The 23,731-nt window shown below is 36.5% G+C and overlaps 1 protein-coding gene across 1 annotated transcript in view; it reads left to right on the top strand.

The window, feature by feature from the left end:
• Positions 1–21,773, top strand: part of LOC121368780 — a 40,214-nt gene extending 18,441 nt beyond the window's left edge. The window contains exons 11-17 of the mRNA XM_041493528.1: positions 1,502–1,668; positions 1,945–2,170; positions 3,483–3,671; positions 5,967–7,754; positions 9,899–9,996; positions 11,725–12,725; positions 21,175–21,773. Coding sequence (XP_041349462.1) covers positions 1,502–1,668; positions 1,945–2,170; positions 3,483–3,671; positions 5,967–7,754; positions 9,899–9,996; positions 11,725–12,725; positions 21,175–21,773 — 4,068 coding nt within the window. The remainder of the gene's footprint in view (positions 1–1,501; positions 1,669–1,944; positions 2,171–3,482; positions 3,672–5,966; positions 7,755–9,898; positions 9,997–11,724; positions 12,726–21,174) is intronic.
• Positions 21,774–23,731: the final 1,958 nt, after the last annotated feature.

Below are 23,731 nucleotides of genomic sequence, written 5' to 3'. Positions count from 1 at the left end.
TATTTGGTTTCTTGTTAGTGTAGAAATTAGTTGTGTTTTGTGTTGCGTCTTTTGATTTTGGTTTTTTAATTAATAGTTATCCAACTAATCCCTTTTTTTTTAGATTGTTTTTGTTTCAGTCAGTAATGAACTATTGTTAATAGGGGGTGGCCGAGACAGCTAAACAGGTTTTTGGTATTATATTCATTAGGCAAGGCAATAATTAGTTGGGTTTTTTTTAATGCAGAGCTACTACGGTTCAAGCTAATCGATAATATGCCCATATTTACCCACATTTTTCTGTATCATTTGTAATACAACTTAAAACGATGAATAGGATCTCTGCTCCTGCTCCCCCCAGCCCCCTCCATTTAGAAATGTTTTAGAGAAATTATCTTGTAGTGCCTTTATTATCGCAGTATAAATTTGAATTATTACAAAAGTCTGTTTTTCTTAATTAGTTGCATATATATGCATTTGACAATAGAAAACAAAAATATGAGCTCATTAAAATGAAGTTGTGTTTTTATTTTGAATCATAGTTTATTGTATTTTGAATTGATAAAATGTGTATGATGGGAATTAGAGATTGCAGCTTAATGATTTAGTTTTGGCAGTATTGCATGGTTTGACCTTTATTTAGAAATCTATATTATGTCTGTTCGAAGATTGGCCACTTTTTAAAGTAACTTGTAAAATATTAGAGGCATCATATATGTTCACAATGATAGCTCAAGTATTTGATGTTTTAGTGGAATAAGTTACATAGATTTATTTGATTTGCAGACTGCATATTAGTCAGATATACCACTGCTAACTTAATGAGACTGGAGTTGCTGAGAAAAATAATTTTGTTAGAGCATTGTTATATGGTATCTAATAGGGAGGGGAATGTTTACAATTTAAAATAATGGATATCAGTATCAATACCGCTTTTTAAAGTGATTGTTATTCATTAAAAAGTAACTTATTGACTTGAATTTAATCAGTAGAATGGTACTTTCAGTTGCCCTGTTGGCCAGCAATGAATTAATAACTTGTTTAAAGTATGATTTAAAAAAATATTTTGAACAAAATCTGAAGATGTCAACATGCATGCTATTGACACAGGGCACCGGCAACAATTGCCAATGTTGAGATATAAAATTGCTGTAGGTAGAAAGCATCACCGACAGCACAAAAGGTAAATCTCCTCAACAATTGCAAAATGTGTACACCAGGTATACATTATCTGCCAATATTTAATATTTGTACATTTGAAATATGTCCACATACAGCAAAATAACCTTTCAGTCATGTTTATTTGCTGCAAATATCACATTAAAAAAAAAAAATTGCCATAGGCAGGCCCAAAATTGCCATCTGTGGGCCGTTTCACTCATGGCAATTATTTTCAAAATTGCCGTGGGCAACAAATTCTTACGTTCGAGCCCTGCTGACAGGTTTAACATGTATATACTTCTGTTCTTGATGTAGCTGATGTAGTGAGAAGTGTTAATGTTTTCTATCTCTCATCCATCAGGCTGCAAATCTAAGTCAGTTGGACATTGGTGCAGCTCAGGTCCAACAGCAGGTCCTCTCTCAGAATACTGGATCAGCACCTGTGCAGGGATCGGGACTACCTGCAGTGCAATCGAGCCATTCATCGGGGTGCTTGCAGGATGATTTAGTACAATCAAACAGAGAAAGGTGATTTAATGGACATTTATTACAAATGTCAGTATAATGCCAAAATATAAAACAAATGTATCAGCCAATCCTACAACTTAAATTTAATTTTTGTTTTAATGTCTGATAATTCTGACCTCGATAAAGTTTACATCACTACTATCTTATTTATTTGGATTTCGCTAAATGTTTAGGTAGTTAATGTTATAATATACAGTAACTTGAATTTCCTAGGAAACTTGGCTAACTTGCTACCAGTTTTGGTCAGTCATGACAGTTAATATTTGTTATTTTCAGTGAAAATGAAACTGTTGGCAGTAATAGTCAGGACAAGGTGAAGAGAAAAAGTCGTCCTAAGAGGCGTAAAACTCTGGAACGGTCACCACGTCTGACAATATTGGGAGTGGAGCAGAAGCCTGATGAAGTCGAGGTGGACTGTAGACTGGAAATGTCCAATCGTAACACAGTGACTTTTAAATTTGCTTTAGAAAACGACAAACCTGAAGAAATTGCAGAGAACTTGGTAAGCTTTCTAATGTACATTGTGAACATGTTTTTTTTTAATGTTTCAAATAATTATAACATCATGGATATAGCATTGGTTTATATTAACCATAATTTTATCCTTTTTGGGACAATTACTGTTATGTAGCCATTCACAGTATATCCAACGTAATTTACGTGGTTATTTTCGTTTTCTGCTAATTTGGCTTGACAAGTTTAGTTTACTACTGGATTAATTTTTAACAAAAACCACGTTGAGTGGGTACAAGTTAATAATTTTTACTCACATATATTCACTTAAATGTTTCACAAATACATGAAATAAAGTTCATATATGAATCGGTAAGTATTATTTTCGTGTCTTTTTTTTTGTAATTTTTATTATTTTAGATCGGCTAATGGTGATTAAAATTAGGCAAAAAATCGAAAAAGTTGTGTTTACTTACGGGCATTTGTGGCCAGCTGTCCAGTATTTATGTTCATTATTCCCGATAACAGTGGTTTTCTGACCAGAATTGTTTTTTAAACCCGAACTATGATTCATATTGCAATATTTGGTAATTTCGTTGTTGGTAAAACGATCAAATTTATTATCAAATTAGCTGTTTCAATCAGCTATCGATCCCTGAAAATTACTGTGACGTGCCGCCATTGTTGTCAAGCGAAAATACTTATCGAAAACCACTTTTTGAACTCAAAATTTCAAGATATTTTCAATTGAAAAAATCTAAACAAAAACCACCATTTTGAAAAAAAATCTTTTTTCTTTAATTATATTTCCGTTTCCGGTGAGTGTCATGTGCAAAACGGCGGGAAATATGAATTGGGGAATACACTGTATACAGTGTACAGTATATCGACTGACTTGACGTCGGGCGAGATATCTCGCCTGCAGTAGTCAGAAGGTTAACCTTCTGACTACTGCAGGCGGTATATATCGCTCGACGTCACGTCATGTCAGTCGACATACTGTGGATTCCCCAATTCATATTTCCCGCCGTTTTGCATACGGCACTCACCGGAAACAGAAATATAATAAAAGAAAAAAGAGTGGTCATATTTTGTTAGTGAGGCATTAGTTATTAAACCCATACGCAAACAGACACAAACACAAACACACACCTCATCTATACATTATTGCATGAAATTGTTTTGCTTCTTAAAATAACATTGTTTAGTAACTATGCAATAAGCTTTACGTTAAGTGGGGTTGTGGAATATATTACAAAAAGTTATGTTCGCTGTTCAGCACATAATACGCAAGCCATTATGGTTACTGCATAATATCTTTTTCATGATTGTTAATTTTGACTATGTTGTTTGTATTTCAGGTTACTGCCGAGATTCTCCAGGAGAGTCAGTCGTTTATCATTATTGACCTGCTGAAGCATGTGTTTTCGATGGTGAAGAAAAGTCCATTGGATGCTGTTTCGATCTGTGTCAGTATAGCCAACACTCCGACATCCAGTCCAAATGCTCCCAGACGTTCAAAACCTGTGCCAGAAGGAATCACTGTTAAGGTGAATTTTTTTTTTTTCAGCTTAGCTTATTCTTTATGATTAAGAGTATCGGTGGTTTTATTACATGGTATATTAAAGCCGTGGTATGTGCTATTCTGTCTGGGATGGTGCATATAAAAGATCCCTTGCTACTAATGGGAAAATGTAGCGTGTTTCATCTCGAAGACTACATGTCAGAATGACCAAATGTTTGACATACAATAGCCAATGATGAATAAATCAATGTGCGCTAATGGTGTTGTTAAACAAAACAAACTTTTTATTACATGGTTCATACACTTCCTGAAGATCTGGCTAATCATTGAATCTCATAATTTGAGAAACTACCATTAGGATGTCATGGAAAAACAGCCATACTCTAAAAAAGTGCTTGCAAGTAAAAATTTCATCATGTAGTTTAAAGACTGGATTGCGTAGCAGTTGACCTATAAAGGCAGCCGCTCAGATTATCATGTAAGATACACATTGTGTGTGTGCTCTCGCTATCATATATTTAGACAGCTATTGTTAACTAACTGAATAAAGTTTTTTTATATTTTTATTTATGACTACGTAGTCATAATTATATCGGTAACAAATGAGATATGACTGTTATTTAGTTAATAAAAGTACTTTTTCAGGTTGACAGGCTTGCTACTGAACAGCATGACACTAAGGCTTTCATTTTTAGTACATTAATAAATTGATTACGGTATATCTTCGCCTGTAAGTCGATCTCGGCTATAAGTCGAGTCCCTAATTTCAAGCCCTGAAAACGTATTTTTTTATTGACCCGTTTATAAGTCGACCCATGAAAAACAACTTATTAATATTGAAGTATTTCTTATTTTCAGCACATGAGAACAATTATGTACACTATTTGAACAAAAGAAAATTATTTTACAAACTTAGATTTTCACGTTTTGTACATCACAATATTCCAATCAAACGACATAGCATCAAAACGAAATATTCCCTTAGTAGATAGTGAAAGCTGTTTGACTGTTACCGTATGGCACTGTACAGCATGGTTTTGTGTACAGACAACAACTTTATTTATCAACACTGACAACAGATCACTACGATAAAACTGAAAGATTAATAAGTTAATCACATGTTTTGCTGCCATATTAATACATGTAAGGAGGATAACTCTGGAAAGTACACTGGTTTTTGTACCAAATGTTGAAATGATGTGTGTCCCTATTGCTCTAGTGAACTGCTGAGATCAGTCTAAGCTATTCTGAGGGAAAGCTCAGTAATATTTATGAAGTTAATCATCGACAAAACATTGTTTGAACAACCATTAATGCCAGTGACCAGATTTCAAAATAAACTCAGGCAACTGGTAGTTAGTAGGTTCCATTAGACCAAATCAATTCCTATTGCCAATAATGTTAACGTTTACTAATAAAACTGATATAAGCAGCGTTTCAACACACCCAGGAAGTACAGCAATAGAAAGTGTGGCACCTCACATCTAATCTAGCTGCAAGAAAATGGGGGGTCATGTATCATTTAAGAGATTTAATTTATGTTTTTAATAGCAACCATCATTTTTGCTGAAGATTGCAGTTCCATTTTTGGGGGTACCCCGCATTAGTTTCAACCTCTGGTATATACTGTATAACAAATAAAAATGGATTTATTTATTGTCAATGGATAATAGTATTTGCACAAATAATCAATGTCACATATTACTACCAATCACACCCACAGCTGCTTTTACTCCGTAAATATTTGACGGTGCACATCGAACTTTGACACGGTACTCTCTTCTTTGGTACTATGCAACCTAGTATTGTTTACATTTTTGCTGTTAGTGATGACTTATTTTAACTAAGTGGACTGTTGTCTTGACATGTGAGTGAGATTGCACGCCTTTTCGCATAACCAAAACTGTTCTTATGCTCCAAAAAATAGGTTATAAAAAATAAATTTGTCAAATTAACATATTTGAGTATAAATACAGGGCATACTTAAACAAAAACTTGTAAAATAATCCCCAAAATGGTAATAATTTGGGGTGAATTTTTTTTACCCTCTTATAAGTTGACCCCCCAAGTTATAAAATAATTTTTGGGTGAAAATAATTCGACTTATAGGCAAAGATATACGGTAACTGATATCCAATGTTTGTATACGTGAAGCCAACTCATTTTGAAATAATGTATGCCTAATAAATGCAGTTTAAAAGATCACACTTCACCAAATTGACTCTTATGGCCTTTTATGACACCAAATATTTAATGTACTGACTTTTTTGTTTGTTCCAATGCATATGCATTACAAAAATATTTTGAACTCTTTTTACAGAAATTGGAATTTGAGCATGTGGATGTACATCAGAAATTTGATGAAAGCAGAGAACGGGGAAGTGCAGAATCCATTGATAAAGTGTGTGACCATGATATAATGCAGGACTCAACAGTGGTTTTTAGCAAAAGTAAAAAGTTTATTGTGAGTCGTGTTTGTGATGCGCACGTTTCAGAGACAAAAATTTCCGAGGATGATGGCGAAGATAATGCTGTAATATCACCTGACAACTTCCCGCAGGATGCCACTCAGGCGGCTTTGGGAACACAGGACACCATCGGAGCCAGTGATTCCGAGGGCATGACTGCAATAGACAATGAACGGTCCTGGAAGAGCACAACTGTGCCTGCTAATGTTCCCTTTGATTTGAACGACCTGCAGGAAAAGTTGTCCAAACTTACTGCCACCCAAAAGCTGTCTGGGAGTCAGCCTGCAGGTTTATCTCAGGCCATCACCCCAGGAGAGGCTGGTCCTCATAGTATGGGGTTTCCATTCACGGATGGACAAAATATTGTGGGTCAGGATATTCTTGGCAAAGGTGCAATTCAGCATCAGATTCAGCTTGCACAGAAAAATAGTGGTGGGCTGTTACCAGGATCGCAGATTTATGTTCAGCCAACCACGAGTCAAGAAGCCCAGCAATCGAACCAACCAAACCAGCCAGCCCAAGGCATGCCAATGCTTCCACAGTTTATGCCGGTTGGCGGGCAAGGACAACAGATGATGTATCAGCAGATGATCCAGCAACAGCAAGGTCTTCATTATCAGAACCTCTACTACCCGTACTACTCGACTGATCCTATATTGCAGATGCAGCAGCAGATGATGCAGTACATGTTACTACAGCAGCTACAGAAGTCACAACAGCACCCGTCGCCTGCAGCACAGTCACAGCAGCAGGTGAATTCGATGAATCAGATGTTCTATCCTCCAGGCTGGGTGTATCCTGGACAGATGCCAGTGTTTCAATCACAGCAGACCAATCACCAGGCTGCTGCTCAAGTACCTGCTTCTGAAGCTTCCATCAGTGTCAAGGTTTCACCACCACACTCTCCAACACAGCATCGCAGATTATTAGATGATGGGACGATCGATCCAGGATACCAGTCGCCGACTGTTTTGAATCAGGAAAGTCATGGTCGAAAAGGAAATGACTTGGCAGATCTAGAACAAGAGTTGATAAAAAAGTTACATGGAAATAGGAAGGATGTCACAACATCTGTGGCTCCAGCGAACACTGTGATTTCAGATCCGTTGTTAAATACTGGAGTGATTCATGCCGAAAGTGAGATACCACTGGACTGTCATTCTTCAGCTCCTGCTGTACTACTGGACCAAGACAAAACCCAGGACATAAATGAGGCAACTGAAACTAATGATGTTGCTATGAAAAAGATATCGAGATTTGTGGTTCAGTCTGTACCAAACGATCCATTGGTTCAAACTTCAGAAGTGTCTGAAAAAACTGAAGAAGACATTCCTGACAATAAGGTTCAAACTTCCGAAGCTCCTGAAGTTGATAATCATGACACAAACAATATAGAATCAAACAGTAATGATGTGGAACTCGCTACGGTTTCTGAAACGGATAAGCCAGCTAAACGTGGTCGGTTTCGTGTTACAAGTGTTAGGGAAAAAGTCTCACCAAGTACATCATCCTCAGGAAGTGTGGCAGAAAGCAAGCCGGAGGATGAACAACACACTAATACTTTCAGTGACTCTTTTCCTCAGATTACTAACACAATGGATGAGGGTGATTATACAGAAAGCATGTTAAAAGCTAATGGTGTAAGTAGGTTTTTGCAACGCTTACAAGAATGTGAAATTTCATATAACTCCATAGGCGCTAGTAGTAACCATATATACAAAGCATTAAGAGCTTCTTCACTAGATGACCCAAGTATATTGGCAAGTAATTCATTCTCTAAAAATAAACGCTCGGTCTCCCTTGGCCACCTTCCTAGCTTACTTACTCTGGGTTTAGCTGAGATAAATGTTAAAGGTATGGGTGGTGAAAGTAATGCCCTTTGCAATAAATGCTCTATAATGCATGCCACCAGTAGTAACAGTCTTACAACAACTCCATCCAATTCGGATTCTGTGGATATGGCAACACAGACTTCACCTATGGTGGTCAATAGTCCAACATCACTTGCTAGAAAGGCTTGCAAGGATCTGAAGGTAAGGATACAAATGTAAAGGACTATTATCAGCATTTATGGAAACTATAACCACCTGCCAATGTATATATTTCCTACACACGTACACAGAGTATGATATCTTCAGTGCAACCTTGTTAAACTGGAGACTGGTTTTTCTAAAATTTTAATATATAAATGTTGATGCTTTTTTATCATCAAATGCAAGATGTAATTTCCCTTTAATCTTTGATTTAGTAAAAATAGTATTTTGGGTGGTGGGGGTTGTACTAGAGTGTTTTGTATTGAATAAAATATGGATTAAGAGATGGCATATAATGAACATTAACTGCTATCTGAATATGATGTATAGAGAATAACTAGTTCATGATGTAGGATAACCTGTGAAGATAAGCATGGGAAATTCTGCAAGGCTTGCAGAGTGGAATTTCCTATTCAGCCTGAACAGGATAAAACCGATATCTTATGTCATTAACTAGCTATTGTTTTTATCCTGCAGTGTATAACATTTTTGGGGAAAAGCCTTTAATTTTTTCTGTTATTTCAGCAACAATATACACTGACCTAGAAGTCAAATTCATAAGTGATTTTATAATGCATCTATAGATGCATGTGACATCATAAGTTATTATCTGTTAGTATACGTTTATGACTTTGCTTTAATCGGTCATAATAATCGGCTGATAGAAATAGTGGTTGCAGGATAAGACTTGTGAATTTTGAGGCAACTGACATCAGTAATAGTTTTATAATGTATGGTTCTCAACAAAATTACTAATACATATTACTTCAAACTGCCATAAATAGAATTTTAATTTGAAAATTCGGAGAGAAGGAGCTACTGTGTAGTGCTATGCTAAATAAGGGGCGTTTTCATGAGTACCTGTAGCTTCCAGTCATTTTTCTCTGTCTTCTTTTTATCACATTTAGTTTTTATTTATTGTTGTCTACATTCAAAAGTCAAAGCACGTGACACATTAAGAATAGAAAGAGTATAAATTTCTTTTGAGATTCGAATTAACAAGGTTTCATTGTATTATATGCATACTGTTATAACATTTAAGTATCCATATTTATATCTTTGGCACTATGTGTGTACAGTATATAATTTAAAATGTAAAAATAAATCCATACAATTGGGTAACGGGTATTTCTGGGTATGTGCAGTTACACTGCCATTGATCAACATATTTTTTGTGTAAACATGTTTATGATAATGTGTGGAGTAATTTATTTTCACTGAGTAGTCTTTAAGACTTTGTTAGCAGAGTATTGACATACTCCAATCTTGTTCTTTTCTCTTAGTGATTAGACTTTTTAAATGTTATGGGGCACAGTAATCAAATAATAAGCAAACAAAATTTTCTTAGAAAATTTTAAAATGTATGCCTTTTACTCATGTTTAAACAATCTGCTTTCTTAATTAGTGTCTTATTTTAAGAGCTATTTGTACATATGTTACAATTGGATGTTTTAATTTTGAAGTTCATGAATAAAATGCATGAAATACTGTTTTTATAAATGGTATATATATAAAAAGAATCTTATCATGAATGTCTGTTGGAGAAAGGCAAATTCCAACTTGGAAGATAAAACAATACCTTAAGGTTTGGGGATGCTGTAGACCTTTGTATTTGTTACTTTTCAGTTAAATTATTTTCTTGCTTTAAGCTATAAACTTATCAGCAGCATGGTATTTTTCATGCAGTCTTTTTATTTCATTTTACAGTTCTTTATTTATAATAACAAGTTGTTGAATATTTATCATTCTAGATTGATATATCTAAAGACAATCATTTGAAACCTCAAGAGACGAATAAAGGTACATACACACTCAACGAAGACCCAGAATACAAGGAACTAGTTATGAGGTAAAGAAAGTGTTCAGGCATTTCAAAATGTATTGAAATATATGTACTACTTGTATAACTGGAACCATTACTCTCACTCCTCATTAACCCCTGGAGATATGTGAATGTGAATTTATACGGTACCAATATGGTAATATCATAAATAACAACTGCCATCAATGTTTTATTGGGGGGGGGGGGGGGGGGGGTGATAAGGTCTTGTTAAAATATTTGTTGCTGTTAATTCTAATGACAATTTGAGAAATGTTTATCATTTGAATTTTTATGGTATTCGGTCTACACCAGGAAAGGCGAGTGATGACTCCCGCTCCCCTCCACACTCGCCTCGAAGGTTTTAGGAGAGTGGCAAACTGATCACCTCTCACTAAAATATTTAATACATTTTATTTGACACATCAATAGATTGCTCGCCTATCACAATTTCAGGAGAGTCATCTTCAGCTCGCCTTGAATTTACTCATGGCGAAGACTGGTATTGGTTGAGAAGAATTTGTCTCCTGTATTTACTGGGCCACATAGGGAGGGGACAAGCATCTAAAAATAAAGTCGCTTAAAATAAGGTGTCGGGGTGGAGTGGAATTTGTCCAAGTAGATGTAGACATGTTTTCTGCATTTATTTGAGCCTAGTGTTGATCAGTACATGATCACTTTCAAGATTAATTTGCACATTTAAATCAAAATGTACAATATGACAGTTTGAAAGGCAGTGTTGAATTCAATAAAATACACATAGGAATTTTTACTATTTTAGTTAATAAAAGAAATCTTTCTTAAAACTCGGCAACCAGCTTGCAATTAATTATTTGGTTTTAGTTCTACCCTTTTTGTTTGCTTCAAATCTGTGAAACTTTTAATTGAATGAATGGCCTTATTTTCAATATTTTGGCAAGGTACCCCCAACCCCTTAAAATAGTACTTTAACAATATTTTATGTCATTGGTGATATTTACATCTCAAATGCAGATTAATTATTATTGTTTTCCCTAGCATGTTTTAGCATGGTGCAGCACTATGCCTCAATCAGCGCTATGCTGCCCTGAGATTAAACCAGCCTTTTTCAGTAATTAATTCTAAAATTGCCTTTATAAAACACCCAAAAAGGTATTATTAATTAATAAAATATGCCTTTTATATCATTTGCTATTAATTTATTAAAGCAAGCACATAAATTACATTAATGTTTATTTTAATTTTTTTAAATTTGCCTTTTTAATGAAAAACAAGTGTCCCGAAAATGGTGAAAATGCCCCAAAAGTGTTTGGTCTACCATGCATTGCATCACTAATTATGTTACCAGCATTTAAATCTTTAATCTGTATCGTGCCCTATTAAAAAAACATTCACCCATCATGTACCCCATTTACAACCCTAACCCTAACCCTGACCCATTTGTGTAACAAACTAAAAAAAAAAACTTTAACAAAATAAAAATAAAATTAACAGTAGCCATTAACAAATCGTTGTTGAAAAAGACGTGTACAAAAATCACTAGCTGTATCAGTAATAGTCTAATAAAGGACATTGGCAGGTCCTCTTGGTAAACTGTAGTTCTCTGCTATTTTAAAGATCAGTCAAGATGTTTAAAAAAAAACTAGCTCAAATTTACCAGTGTCACCTTGTTTATTTCTTTGCTTGTCTGCAATCACATAAGCTATGGGTATATCTCGGATATAAGTGAATAATATTGTTATTTGTGTTGTCACTTGATCTCTTTTTGTATCACTTTAGGCATAAATCTGAGAGTGAGAAGCTTCACATGAAACATCAACAAGAAATTGAAGAATTCCTTAAGAAAAAAGGCATAACAGTGGCTCGAATTTTGTCTGATGTGGCACACGGTTCTGGTATCGCCTCACCAATGTTGAGTCCTCTAGCTGTTGCCTCCATGCCGCCATCCTTTGTAGCAAATTATGCTTCAAGGAAAAAAGTGACTGCTGATGGGTCAGCTGTTACTGGGTCTATCGAGGGGTTGCAGTCTGGTAAGCCCCAAAAGACATTAACTGATGACTTGTTTAAGTATGTCGAGAACTTGACAAGACCAGCTGCTGTTGTTGCTGTCAAAGAGGAAACGTCAAAGAAATCTCTGAACGAGCTTAAGTATGAAAGGGAGTGTCCTCCATGGGATTCTCAAACGACTGAAGGTAATGCTCATGGGGATGAAGTCCCCTCGAAACATTCTGTAGCCATGGACAAGTGTTCCAGTGTTGCCCAGATAGAAAGTTCAGAGGTAAAAGCTTCTGAATGGATGGTTGGTGAAAAATCAAGTGATAGTAGCCGGAAATCCAGTATAGATCTTTCATCTTCACAAGTTTCCATGTCGGACTTGCTGCGACAGCAGCAGATGCTGCAGCCTTTGTTTCACAGTGGCTTTCCACCTTATTTTCCTTTCCAGTATCAAGGCTTTACTTTTCCAGGTGCCGGTGCACAACTGTTTCCCATGCAGGGCACGTTTCCAACAGTAATAAATTCACAATACACTGATCGAATGCCTGGACCAGGGGGAGTAGTTCCACAAACATTTATGGGCGTTCAGAATTCATTTAGTGCTCAGCAGCAGCACCAACCACAACTAGCAAGCCAAACGAATGCCCAGGCGAATGTGACAATACAACAGCAGGCAACAGCACAACAGATCCTTTCACAACAACAACAACAACAACAGCAACAGCAGCAGCAGCAGCAGCAGCAACAACAACAACAACAACAACAACAACAACAACACAACAACAACAACAACAACAACAACAACAACAACACACTTTGCCACCACAGCAACAGCAAACTTTGCCGCCGCAACAACAACAGCAGCAACAACAACAACACACTTCTGTACCGCAACAGCAGCAGCAACATCACACTTTGCCGCAACAACAACAGATAAATTTAACAACATCACAGCCTGCCAGTGGAACTCTTCAGTCTGCACCCAATCAACAGTCCAGTAATGGATGATGCCAGCCAAATGTCTTTCATTGTTTCTGGGAAAAAGATTTTAATATCTTAATTCCCAAGTAAGCATTGAGAGCATTGCAGTTGTTTTTCTGTATGTGAATTAGAAACAACAACAAGACTATTCTTTGTGCCGATAAAAAGTGTTGATTATTCCCATTCCCAGTATTATAAATATGTCAGTTGAGGCCTGTGAATAGTGGTTTGAATGGCTGATTGTGAAGTGTACTTAAGAAGCTTTGTGCAAGCATTCGTATTAAGCCTTATCAGCACTTGCCTAGAGCATATGCTTAAATCCATGGACTGCCAAAGCCATGACTATTTCACAATTTCTTTTAAAAAATAATTAAAATTTTGATCACTTGTATATTATGGCATTTAAGGAGCACTAAATTTATGGAACAAAAAATTGTTATTTGTATGGTATGACTGATGTTGTGCACTGAATGTACATTTGTTTTACAGATTTATTCATATGCTCAAGATTGCAATGCTTCAACTTTGGTGTGTGCCGTGATCATTGTTAGTTGTTTCCCCAATAATCTTGCAATATTTTCCAAGGTCTTTACCATGATGAGCACTGTGAACAGTATTATTAAGTTAGTTTTGAGAAATGTTGAGCTGTGAAACAAACATGATTTTAAAAATGTGAAGACTAATTTCCAGGTTGCAGTGTTTTTTTTATAATGTGTTTTATTTCACTGATTATTTTTCTGCTTTGGAATTTGCTTTGTATGGGTATTGTTTCTTGTAGCTAATAAAAAGATTTGATTCAGATAGGTGGTCTGCCAAATTAAAAAAAAAGTTACTGTTTGGTATATTTATTGACAGTTAATGTACTTGTCAGAATAATCTCTATACATTTCCATTCCATTGATTTAAACATTCATTCAGATAACTTTCACTTCATTTCATACATGAATATACTTGTCAAAACTTTTTGCATGTGTGTTTTTAAAGGCTGCATAAGTAATTTTGGACTGGTGACAAAATGAAAAAATTGTATCTGACTGTAAAAACTAATTGCAGAATATAAAAAGTTTACACAGGTAGTCAGCCAGTCTTTAACATCAAAAGGATTAAGAAACATTCCTTGATATTATTGTAAGGAAAGTTGAATCAGTTTTGTTTTTTGAGCAGAATGAAATTGGAGATTACACACAATGAGATGGTTTATTTTGGGCTATGGCAATGTATCACAAACCTTGATAATTCATTATCACCTGTATACTTTAGCTATGTACTGATATCTGTGATAAACTGATGTAGGCCTTGACTCAAAACTGGATTTATATGTTATAGACGGATAATGGACATACTTTTACTATTAGCCATCAAATATTTTATTGGAATAAAGATTAATTAAGTAAAAGTGTAACTGAAAAGGGTAGTGAAGTTTAAAAAGGAAAGTAAATGCTACTTTTAAGGTTTGACTTAGTTAAAATAGAAGTTTAGTAGCCTGGGGGAAAAAATAAAAGGGTTGGTGGGATGGAGTTTATAGACAAGAAAAAAAGAAATGAAATTAATTTGGTACACATATATGTATTTTCTTTAAAAATAGTAGGTTTTCAAACCTTTGCTTATGCAATTATTTAAAAATTTTAGATGGAAATTTTTACGTTAACATGGAGCACCTAAGAGGGGTCTAATATCGAGTAATCTAATGTTGTTAAGTTTGGCGCCTTCAGTATGTTTAATAGTGTGTGTTTTGGTCACCCAACTACATATTTTTAATTTGTTGTCGAACATTTTCAATAACGCACAGCTGCTTGTGGTCACTCTAGTTTCTGAATAGCTAGTATGTGATTACTGCTGATAAAACATGTTTTTAATGTGTGTTAAAAAAAAAAAAAAAAAAAAATCTACCATATTTGTGATTTGGCTTTTTGGCATTTATTAAACTATGTTTATTAATGGTCCTGATAAAGCTGTAAAGACATCAGTATCTAATTACCAGTAGTCAACTGACCAAGACATACCCAGTGCTAAAACTGGCAGAAATAGTGTTAAGTATTGTAACTTGTATATTATGCAATATCCTGGTTTTCCTATTTCCTGTCTGCCCTACCATTTTTCATGTGCAGTTTATGACCATTCTAGTTAAACCATTTCTTATTACCCTTACACATACAGAATATCCGTTGCATGATTCCTTATTTATTTTTTAAAATTTACTTTATATATGGATTTAATTTTGTTAACTACATAATTGTTAATCTTAAATATATTAACTTATGACTCTTTATTTTCAAAATCATCTACATTTTTTTTTGTTTATAAAAATTATTTATATGTGCATTACAATGACCAAATTTCTGGTTCAGTTCTCAGAATAACAGTTTGCAGACTTTCATTTATAATTTCAATTATGTGCCTCTATTTATGATTATGTCCATCTTTAGTACACTTCAATCATTTTATTAGGCTTGGTTTCTATCAAATTTAACTGGTTTAATATTGGAAATATAGGGACCTAGTTGGGAAGTATGTAATATAGAACTTGAAGCTTCATTCAATGTGTCAACTAATTATTTTATAAAGAAAAAGCAATACATTTTTTTGTCTTTCAGTGTGTTACCTTAATTAATCTTGTCCTGCATGGTTAAAAGAATCTGCAATGATTGTTCTGTGTTCAAAAAAATCATACTTGTTTTTTTACATCACTGTGCAACTTTATTATAGGGTAATTATAGAAATTCCACCGTTATTTTTAACATATTTATTAGTACAATGTACAAAAATACATCCAACAATACTATATATATATATATATATGTATGTGATTCTTGGGTCATTGACCACTTTTAAACTCTTCTGACTTTTTCAACAAATGTGCACAATTAGCCTTTTGCTTTGTTCAGTTTTAATAATCTACATCTGTGTTGAACATGATTTCATCTGTAACCCAGAGTTGATTATTATTTTTTTGTGGTTTTGTTCTTTAATTTGTTGACAATTGTACCTCAAATACACTTAACAATGAGATTATGTTTTTTAGATGTAATGCAAATGAAAATAAACTTTAAATTCTCATTATTTATTATTGTTAAACTCGACAATTAATAGTGAATGTAGGTAATATGTGTTATTTATATACATGTAATTAAAATATCTTAATATAACTGAGAAATTTGTAAAAGTGCATCAATTTGACACTTACACTTTAAATACACAATAGGTTAATGTTACTAGGTAACATAAAAGTTAATAATGATACCCATAAAGTATGGTAGATGGTTTCCAGAAGCAGTGTGCTATTTTCCTCATTAATGCATAATCATAGCTGACATTGGTCATTTTATCTCTTGTGAAAGACTATCCTCAGTTATTAATAATTCTAATTAGTTATTAAAATTACTAAATTGTTCATGCCTAGAATTCAGTATCTCTGTGATAAATGCATATTAGGAAGTAAATGTTAGAAGACATTAGGACGACCACAAAAACACATTGGACATGCGGACACTGATATTCTAAACAATAAACTATATTCAAGAATAGTCCCTTTAATAATTATTGCTTGCAATAATTTCATATTTATCCAATTATTTTATTAAGAAATGCAACATCAAAATAGTACCAGTAATACTGTGATAAAAAAAAAGTTGCCATTAAGCCTACATGAAAGACTTGCTATACATATTCTGATACTGAATAGTAGGCCCCTCAGTATTACAATAAAACTGATATAGAAATGTGGACCCATCACAATCATAACTGATGCTGAAGTAGCTAGCTGGTCACTGATTACGGTAGTCATTTTGAATTGATTCACTCTTTAAGGTTAGTTTTCTTCATCATCATCATCTTATTATTATTATTTGGTATGTTTGTGAGTATGTGTGCACATGTGTATGTATTGCAACACAAAACTCCGTGGCTCCAAATGAACATTGTCAACTATGATTATGTAACTTTAATTTGTATATTTAAAGAACACCTTAGGTTAAAGTCGGACTAAAAAATAGTATTTCATGCAGTCTGTTTTAATAAACTATCACTGTCAGCTTTTATAAAGTTAAATAATCTACCAACACTCGCACAAGTTTTAGGTGATATCATTTTAATGTATTTCCGCTTTAAATGATATATTCTATTGTTGTGGCTTTTTGTGGGTTTGTCTCTTTTTTTTGTCTTTTCTTTTTCGTCTTCTCTTTTTCGTCTTCTCTGCAGGTAATTGAATTTGATATTTTAAGTTTGTGACATTTCAACGAATTCCAGTATTAGTAAACGGGTTTTAATTTGTGACGTTTTTGTTGGGGGAGGTGTCTTGTGGGGGATAATATTTTTCCTCCCATACTTTTATAGTGAATTGTGAAGTAGTGCAAAAATCCCACTGTATTGGTTTTATTTATTTATTATTTCACATTAGTTGCCATAGAGTATTGATATGGTAAAGTTGTATTGTATGCACACATGAATCACTGATATTTACAGAGTTGGGTTGTTTGTCTTTTTTTCTTTTTTTCTTTCTTTCTTTCTTTCATTAATTTGTTGGGAGTTTTTCTTTCTTTTCAAATGTTTTTCTTCTGTTTGTTTCAGTATCCTTTTCTGTTGTCACTATCGTATCATATCGTATATGATCACTTTGTAATTCAGAATTTAGTTGGGGCCAAAAAAGGATAAAACATAGATCTTTGTTAATGAATGTCTGCTTTACTATTTCACGACTCTTTTACCTAGGCTTAAAGATGTGAGATGTATTTTTTTTTTTGTAACTTGTGATTTATAACTGTTTTTGCCAATAATTTAACATGGCACTGTTGAATACTAATATTGTTTGAGTTTTTGTAAGATGGTGAGACTGAATTTTAACATGTATGTGCAGTTAGAATCAGACAGCTCAGTGATTTATTGGGTTACGTTTGATTCCAGTCAGTGAGGGGTTTTTGTAAGTTGAATTTCTGGCAATATTTGTTTAATCAGTTGATTTTTGTTTATTATAAACATAGAAATGCAAATTGTATTTGTGTATGCCAATTGTATTCTATTCATTTCATTGCACCAGAAGGCTATTTTTAATATTGTGATAATAAAAAATACAATGTGTACAATTGTAAAAGTTGGCTGAAGCTATTTCATGTTATATTTTTGGATTTAATATCTCAATACAATGCAAATAAAAACGGCTTTTGCAGGAAGATAAATGTTCTGATACCAGAGTTGTTGTTGTTTTTTGACAACTAAAAGTAATGCAATATAATTGCGGAGGTTGGATTACAGTTAAAAATGGTTGTTTTGACACATGGTCCAGACTGAGCGATAAACATGTTGCTGTAACACAAGCTACTACCGAAAAGGCAACAGATATTGTATATTCCATTTCCCCTGCTGGGTATTGGTTGGGAGAAAATGCGCAAGTCCATTAAGGTGATGGATCCTGTGACCCATCACACCTCCCAATCTCTGTTATGTATCACTTGGTGAAAATCTTAAGTATATGACAGGCCCGTTTTCCATCAACGCGATTTTGTGCGCAAGTCTGCTCATCCTAAAAATAATTTTCATCTTCCAGTTTTTTTTATGAAGATCTGTTTTTGGCATGTTAAAGTTACATCTATATTATACCCCACCATACTTTTTGCTTATTACATCTATAGTTAATTTTTTTTTTTATATATAAATGAAATGAACACTGTTAGCATTATATTGACCTGTTACTGTATACAAATACCTACATAAAGGCGTCAAAACGCTTGGAACTTTAAAACTTACTTCCTTTACACGAAATTGATGGTCATTGACTATAATTATTATTAATACGCCTAGCAGTTGTGCTCGCAGCTTTAATATGTGTAGTATAGACTTCTAAATTGTCCTTGAAATTGTGTGGATATTTTATTGTCAATATATTATATATATATTTTTTTTTTTTTACATATAAAAGAAAGCACGTTTATTACAGGTCATTATAATGCCAATACAGTTTTTCGTTACACATATTTTCACAAATGTTGACAAAAACATTTAACAGGTGGGTATAATATTAATTACAACTCCACCAGCGATGGGAGAGTGTGGGGAGACTAGCTCTGGACGAGCAGAAAATTTCGCCAGTTGCCCAACTGACAATAAAATTATTTTTACATGAAATTATTTTGCCAACCATTTTTAAAATAGTTATGGAAAATGTGATTTTATTTTAAATTTTTTTTAATAATAATTCTTTCTGTAGCCTACCAACAATAGGTCCTTGCGGACAATAGGTTAAAAATAAAATAAAAAAGTTTTGCAGGACTTCAAAATTTCACGGATGCATGGTTGAAATTACATTTTCTGAACGTATAAAAAAAAACATTGCTGAGAAATAATATTACTGGATTGGAGATCGCGCCTTGGTCATTTTGGAATCGCTTTCTTCTGCAAAAAAAAATAATAATCCGAAAACAATATGAAACGTCAACCCACACTATGATTTTATAAAATGTAATGGTGGGTTTTTTTTAAAGTTTGTTTTGGGGACATGTCCTCTCCCACCCACCACCTACGCCAAAGATGAAGACTCCTATGCAAAAATGTCAAAAGAGGTGGCCATAGTGATGACATCATTTAGCCTACCCCCGGTAATCTAGACGCACACTTTAAAACAAAAAACTCTCAAAACTATTGCCACTCGCCCATTTTAGAGCACTTGTTAGGGCCTCCAAGAGTCCAAAATAGTGGTCTCGAGTACTCGAGGGTCAAACTCTACCCCGATTCGAGTACATGACAATTACATAGATGACAATGAGACTAAGGAAGAAAGTAAATAGCATTATGGATCTTAATTCCAGCGCCGAACATGGATGCCAAATCAAGCCATTGTATTGCTCTTCTTCTTTTTTCTGGGAAAAAAAACCCCGGATTGTACACAAAAAGGTGGATATATTTTATTTAATTGGCCTCCTCATCTACCTTGATCCCTCTTCGTTGGCCATGACGCCCCCTCATTTGCTCCCATACCCTAAATGCTTTTTCCTTCACGGTTTTAAAGGCATATTGTCACAGACCACTGACCTATTTAATGGTCTAACAAAGTATTACCTGAATAAAAATAATTTGATTTGTCGATAAATATACTTTATTCAACCATCTTCATAACCACCAAACTCCATTTATTAATGACATTTTGTAAAAATAATTGAATTATGGCAATGGTCCATAATTCAAAAACTAAAATATCCGAGAGGGATGACATGGATTCATCATGGTTCAGTTAAGGTGATGCGACAGCTAGATTTGGTTTCCAACAATTAATGTAATTAGGTCCTTAAATCCGTGACAGTATGCCTTTAATACAGCCACGGCAACTTTTATTACTTCAGTCTTGCTCCCAAATGATCTCATTTTGGAACCACATTGCCATGGCACATCACAATATTATTATTTCAGGAGCAGCAGCATTAGTTCTGATACAGATAGCGCTTCCTATAGCTACCGTGGGAAATTTAGAATTTTAAAAATTTGTTCTTAAATGACGCGTAAGGTCAAAATCGACACGCGTGCTGACCAGTTATATTATATATACATGTATATTTTTGTCAACGACTTGCGGCATCCTACCCATGAAAGCCAGTGCACCACGACTGGTATATCAAAGGCCGTGGTATGTACTACCCTATCTGTGGGATGGTGCATATAAAAGACCCCTTGCTACTAATCGAAAAGAGTAGCCCATGAAGTGGCGACAGCGGGTTTCCTTTCTCAATATCTATGTGGTCCTTAACCATATGTCTGACGCCATATAACCGTAAATACAATGTGTTGAGTGCGTCGTTAAATAAAACATTTCTTTCTTTCTTTCCTACCCGTGAACGTACGAAACGGAGGTTCAAGCTTACATTTCATATACGGGTCGGGACATAGCCCAGTGGTAGAGCGCTCGTCTGATGCGCGATGGTTTGGGATCGATCCCCGTCGGTTGACCAATTGGGCTATATCTCGTTGCAGCCAGTCCACCAAGACTGGTATACCAAAGGCCGTGGTATGTGTTCTAATCGGATGGTGCATATAAAAGAACCCTTGCTACTAATGGGAACAAAAGAATACTGGCAGTCGATTCTTGCAGTCGATTCTTGGATTCCGATTTTTGGCAAAGATGAAGCAGGACGTGTGTGCCTGCTCTCTCGAGCTACCCCCCCCCCCCCCCCCACCTGGGGGGACTCATTGCTTCATACGGAGTACTACTGGAATACCGCATCACGTACACCGGGCCACGGGCTACCGTGACCTTGGTGTACGGTGACCCAGTGAAGAAACCACCTAGGAGGAGGAGGAGGAGGAAGACGGACGCGCCAGGGGCGGACCGGGGGAGGTCAAAACCGGTAGCTCAACTACCGGCGGCGACTTTTCCCGTTGTACACCCCAAGCCCCAGTCAACACCAGTGAGGCCAGCTGTTCCAGCTCTGCAGGATCCAGTTGACGACTCGCCAGTGGCGGACACGGTCTTTAACCAGGCCCTGATGGAATCGCCACCTACAACTCCGACAACTTCAACCCCCGGGATTCCAGCGATGCCACCCCCACCCAGGAAGAGTGGCGCTGTAGAGTCCCAGGCCCGTCTTGTGGTCGTTGGAAAACGAAAGGCGACTGTGTCACCAGGCGACCAACCAGCCAAGCCAAGTCCGCCGACACAACCGCCCCCACCTACTTCATCTCCAGCGGATGACCAGCCCTCTGAACAACCTTGGTCACTGCAGGCCGGCAAGTTACCAACACGCTACGCGAGGCTGGTGAAGACCAACATTGGGGATGTCCGTCAGCTCCTCTGTGAACCGAGCCCGGAGTCGTACGAACCTCTCCTCTGCCACAAACCGAAGGAGAGTTTTCGGTGCGCAGGATCACGATAAACGATGGGCGAGGGATCTGCCTCACCGTCCGCCGGAAGGGACTTTTCCACCAAGGGATGCTTCTCGATGAAATGGACAACCCGACCATCCACCGCGTCATCAAGACCGTTGCCGGGGAAGACTACCGTCCAATCACCGAGAGCATCGCCAAGTCCACAAACCGGTACGCCCTCAACCATCTGGACTCGTCCCTGTTCATCGCCTCTCCGTGACGACATCCCCGCTAACAACCTTTCCTAGGACAGGTATCAACCTCTTTTTTTGGGCTAGTTAGACTTTAAACGTTTTGGAAGCAGTTCAAAATTCTTATGTTTATTTTTTTTATAAGTAGTCTAACGCATTTTACTTTGGCGCCCGTTCAATTGCTCAAAATCACCTTAAAAACCTTTTGGCTGAGCAGTCTTAACTATTTTGGGTTAAATTTTAGAGTCCGGACATGTTTTTGGATGCAGTTACTCTTTGTAGACTTAGGTAAAATACAGGCTTCACCGAGGAATCGAAATTCAGCCAATCAGAGCACGGCTCCCACTCGGTGTACTTCAAGTTTACGAAGTGTCTGCTATTTGGTCCGCGCTCGCGTTGACCTTACTAAATGGCTTTCTTCCAAATTCCGCCCACCTCAAACTTACCCCCCCCCCCCCCCCCCACCTCCTGCTCCGGAGTTAGTCACTGGCGAAGTCAGAGGCTAAATCCGTAGTGGGCGTGCCTGAATCTTCGTGGATAGGGGCACGTAAATAGAGTTTCCAGTCCAGTTCCAAAGAATACTGGTTCCGAGTACACAATTGCAAATGCACCCGGGGGAAGCTGAACAAAAGAATATCGGCCTCCCCTACCCAAACCCCAAATACTTGCTGCTGGTGTAACTTGTACTTGGTGACACTAAAAGGAGGACACGAAGGACCCCGTCAAGAAACATCAAGCCGACCAACCCGGAACAGCTGCCTTGCCTACCAGTGCCAAATACACAATTGCACGAGTCTACCCTGGGTTGTCATGCCACGACCAGAAGCGGTCAGGTCCTTATAAGGGCCCTATGGGCAACCTAGGGAGATAACCAGCGACATAAAGGTCTATAATTAACGAGCTACTCTCGATTCACTAACATCAAAACCTATGCTAGCTCAGCCATTTACCGTTCAACTGACCGTTCAAAATTGCGCCAAACTTCCTCAATCAAAATTGCGCACCACTTTCTCTTTGGCATTAACGGCTCCATTCAAAATTCCATAGCACCACCACCACCCCCACCCGCCTGCTACCGATTCGGTCGGGCTGCTGGTGCTCCCTTGCACCTGCCAGTGCAGGCGGTCCCTCCTCTCCCCTCCCCCAACTTTTCCTGTCATGGACGGAGGAGCCGGCCAAGGCCGGCTCTTGTGCCCACGACAGGCGTGCGCTACAACAACTTGTTCTGAATGTGCACGTAAAACCCTATGACATGACATGACTAATGGGAAAATGTAGCTGGTTTCCTTTCTAAGACTAGGCCTATATCCAATAGCCGATGATTCAATTACAGTTACTTTTGACAAGAGCATGGAAATGTTTTATTTAATGACGCACTCAACACATTTTATTTACGGTTATATGGCGTCAGAGATATGGTTATGGACCACACAGATATTGAGAGAGGAAACGCGCTGTCGCCACTTCATGGGCTACTCTTTTTGATTAGCAGCAAGGGATCTTTTATATGCACTACCCCACAGACAGGATAATACATACCACGGCCTTTGTTACACCAATTGTGGAGCACTGGCTGGAACGAGAAATAGCCCAATGGGTCCACCGACGGGGATCGATCCTGGACCGACCCCCAATAGTGGTCCCCCCCCATCTAAAATCCTAGCTACGCCAGTGTGCCCCCCCCCCCCACGTCATTGGTGTAGGATCAATTAATTTATAGTTATTTATTACAAATAATTTTACCCAAAAATAAGAAGAAGATAATAAGAAGAAAC

This window comes from Gigantopelta aegis, chromosome 3 (genome assembly GCF_016097555.1).
Source record: "Gigantopelta aegis isolate Gae_Host chromosome 3, Gae_host_genome, whole genome shotgun sequence".
Lineage (NCBI taxonomy): Eukaryota > Metazoa > Mollusca > Gastropoda > Neomphalida > Peltospiridae > Gigantopelta > Gigantopelta aegis.
This window is presented reverse-complemented; position numbering and strand designations above follow the sequence as displayed.